Source organism: Gavia stellata, unplaced genomic scaffold, assembly GCF_030936135.1.
Source record: "Gavia stellata isolate bGavSte3 unplaced genomic scaffold, bGavSte3.hap2 HAP2_SCAFFOLD_268, whole genome shotgun sequence".
NCBI lineage: Eukaryota > Metazoa > Chordata > Aves > Gaviiformes > Gaviidae > Gavia > Gavia stellata.
This window is the reverse complement of record NW_026776291.1, coordinates 1-3,046: the sequence shown is the minus strand read 5'-3', so window position 1 is coordinate 3,046 and position 3,046 is coordinate 1. Positions and strand designations below refer to the sequence as shown.

At 57.2% G+C, this 3,046-nt stretch overlaps 1 protein-coding gene across 1 annotated transcript; it reads left to right on the top strand.

Annotated features, from left to right (window-relative positions):
- Positions 1 to 475: 475 nt before the first annotated feature.
- Positions 476 to 2,565, top strand: LOC132320830 (B-cell CLL/lymphoma 9 protein-like; the record flags this gene model as incomplete). Its single annotated transcript, XM_059834457.1, is given in 10 exon segments — positions 476 to 608; positions 610 to 790; positions 792 to 866; positions 868 to 1,032; positions 1,035 to 1,115; positions 1,117 to 1,260; positions 1,262 to 1,554; positions 1,556 to 1,635; positions 1,638 to 1,803; positions 1,805 to 2,565. Coding segments are annotated over 10 exon segments (2,079 nt in total), but the record flags the coding sequence as incomplete, so codon positions are not given.
- Positions 2,566 to 3,046: the final 481 nt, after the last annotated feature.

Sequence of the window (3,046 nt, the reverse complement as noted above, 5' to 3'; positions counted from 1 at the left end):
TCTCCTGCTCGAGCTGCCCAAAGTTCAACACCGAAATTGCGAACGTCCAGCGATTGCTCCTACACTAAAGGTGCCAGCCCTGAATGCTGTTGCTGGTCCTCATCTCCCACTGGTAACCTCTAAAACAAACCACAAACACTTGGGCTCCGAACTTGTTTAGGCTACTAAAACTTCCAACGTACACAGCCTCTCCTGCTCGAGCTGGCCAAAGTTCAACACCGAAATTGCAAACGTCCAGCGATTGCTCCTACACTAAAGGTGCCAGCCCTGAATGCTGTTGCTCGTCCTCATCTCCCACTGGTAACCTCTAAAACGAACCACAAACACTTGGCTCTGAACTTGTTTAGGCTACTAAAACTTCCAACGTACACAACCTCTCCTGCTCAAGCTGGCCAAAGTTCAACACTGAAATTGCGAACGTCCAGCGATTGCTCCTACACTAAAGGTGCCAGCCATGGCCCCACGTGCCCCATAGATCAGGACAGTCCCAGCGTGGAAAGCAAAGTGATGTCTGTGGGCAGCCCTGCCAACTCTACCCCGTTGCAGACAGAAGGATTTGGGCAGAGTTCAACCCCCAATAATCGAGCAGTTAGCCCAGTTTCCCAAGGGTAGCAATAGCTCAGCTGCAGACCCCAAAGGTCCTCCCCAGCAGGTGTCTGGTGGGGACCCATCTAATTTGGGTGAGAATCCAGATGGACTGTCACAGGAGCAGCTGGAGCATCGAGAGCGCTCGTTGCAGACCCTGAGAGACATACAGCGCATGCTTTTCCTGATGGAGAAGGAGTTTGCGGGCGGAGGTTGGCAAGGGGGGCCAAAGCGGAGGGCCGCCTCCAAATGCTGGTGTGCTGGATGGTCCCCAAAAGAAACCTGAAGGGCCCGATACAGGCCATGATGGCTCAATCCCAAAGTTTAGGCAAAGGGTCAGGGTCTCGGACAGATGGAGGGGCTCCGTTTGGCCCTCAAGGACACAGGGACATGCCCTTTTCCCCAGATGAAATGGGGCCACCACCAATGAACTCCAGTCAGGACCCATAGGCCCAGACCACCTGGACCACATGACTCCCGAGCAGGTGGCCTGGCTCAAACTGCAGCAGGAGTTTTATGAGGAGAAGAGAGAGAAAGCAAGAGCAGGTGGTTGTGCAGCAGTGTTCCTTGCAGGACATGATGGTCCATCAGCATGGGCCTCGTGGGGTGGTCCGAGGCCCTCCCCCTCCCTACCAGATGACCCCTGGGGAGGGCTGGGGACCTGGGGGTCCAGAGCCCCTTCCCTGAAGGCATGAACATGTCGCACTCTCTGCCCCCCAGGGGCATGGCCCCTCATCCCAACATGCCCGGGAGCCAGATGCGCCTGCCTGGTTTTGCAGGAATGATGAACCCTGATATAGAGGGCCCCAGTGTCCCAAATCCTGCTTCCCGGCCTGGGCTTTCGGGAGTTAGTTGGCCAGATGAAGTGCCAAAAATCCCAGATGGACGAAACTTCCCTCCTGGCCAGGGTGTCTTCAGCGGCCCTGGCCGAGGGGAGCGGTTCCCCAATCCACAGGGCCTGCCCGAAGAGACTCTATCAGCAGCAGCTGGCTGAGAAACAGATGGGCCTCCCTCCTGGCCTGAACATGGAAGGCATCAGGCCTGGCATGGAGATAACAGAATGATGCCCTCCCAGAGACACATGGAGCCTGGGAACAACCCCATCTTCCCTCGCATGCCAGTGGAAGGGCCGATGAGCCCCTCCAGGGGGGACTTCCCGAAAGGAATACCCCCACAAATGGCCTCTAGCAGGGAGCTGGAGTTTGGGATGGGCCCCCGGCAGCATGAAGGGGGACATGGGCATGAATGTCAGCATGGGATCCAACCCACCCCTGGTCCCTCAGAAGCTGAGGGAGGCAGGAGTTGGGCCGGAAGAGATGATGAAACTGCGCCCCGGCGTCTCGGAGATGCTCTCCTCTCAGCAGAAAATGGTGCCGCTGCCGTTTGGGGAGCACCCGCAGCAGGAGTATGGCATGGGTCCCAGGCCTTTCCTTCCCATGTCTCAGGGCCCAGGAGTCGGTCTCCGAAATCTCAGAGAACAGATCGGGCCTGACCAAAGGACTAACAACCGGCTCAGCCACATGCCGCCACTACCTCTCAATCCCACCAGTAACCCTAATAGCCTCAACACTGCTCCCCCTGCACAGCGCAGCCTCGGCCGCAAGCCCTTGGATATCTCCGCAGCTGGTCAGGTGCATTCACCAGGAATCAACCCCCTGAAATCCCCCACGATGCGCCAGGTCCAGTCTCCCATGATGGGGTCTCCCTCAGGGAACCTCAAGTCCCCTCAAACGCCCTCCCAGCTGGCAGGAATGCTTGCGGGCCCCACTGCCGCAGCTGCCGCTGCCTCCATTAAGTCCCCCCCTGTCTTGGGGTCTGCTGCTGCTTCTCCTGTCCACCTCAAGTCTCCGTCTCTCCCCGCACCTTCTCCCGGATGGACTTCGTCTCCAAAGCCTCCTTTGCAGAGCCCTGGGATTCCCCCGAACCACAAGGCATCTCTCACCATGTCTTCTCCAGCCATGCTGGGGAACGTGGAGTCGGGTGAGTGCCGCCTCTGCTAGCCCGACTAGGCTCTTCGGTTCTCGTCGGGTTACCCTGAGGTGTGCAGCAAGGGGAGAGGGAGGAGGTTTCTTGCAGGGTGGCAGTGCTGCGAGGCTGAGTGGTGCTTGGTCCAAGGGTCTGGTTGGTGGCTACACAAGCGGAGCCCAAGTGCTTTTTCTCCTCCTGTTGTATTTGTGGGTTTGCACTGTGCATCCCGTGTGTCAGGGTGAGGGCTGGTCACTCGGATGTGAACGTGAAAGGGTGGGGTCAAGAGGTGTGAAAAGACGTGGAGTGTTAATGGGAGAAATCTCTCCTCGGAAGGGTTTTTGGCTGTTCTGCTACAGCTCCTGGTGGCTGTAGCTTTGTGGAGAAGTTCCTGCTGATGTTATGAAAATGCTTTGAAATAAAGGCTCCTATGAATTGATGCTGAGCATAGTTAGCCAGTCGTGTATCTAGATATGGTTCAGGTATGGTTATGGCT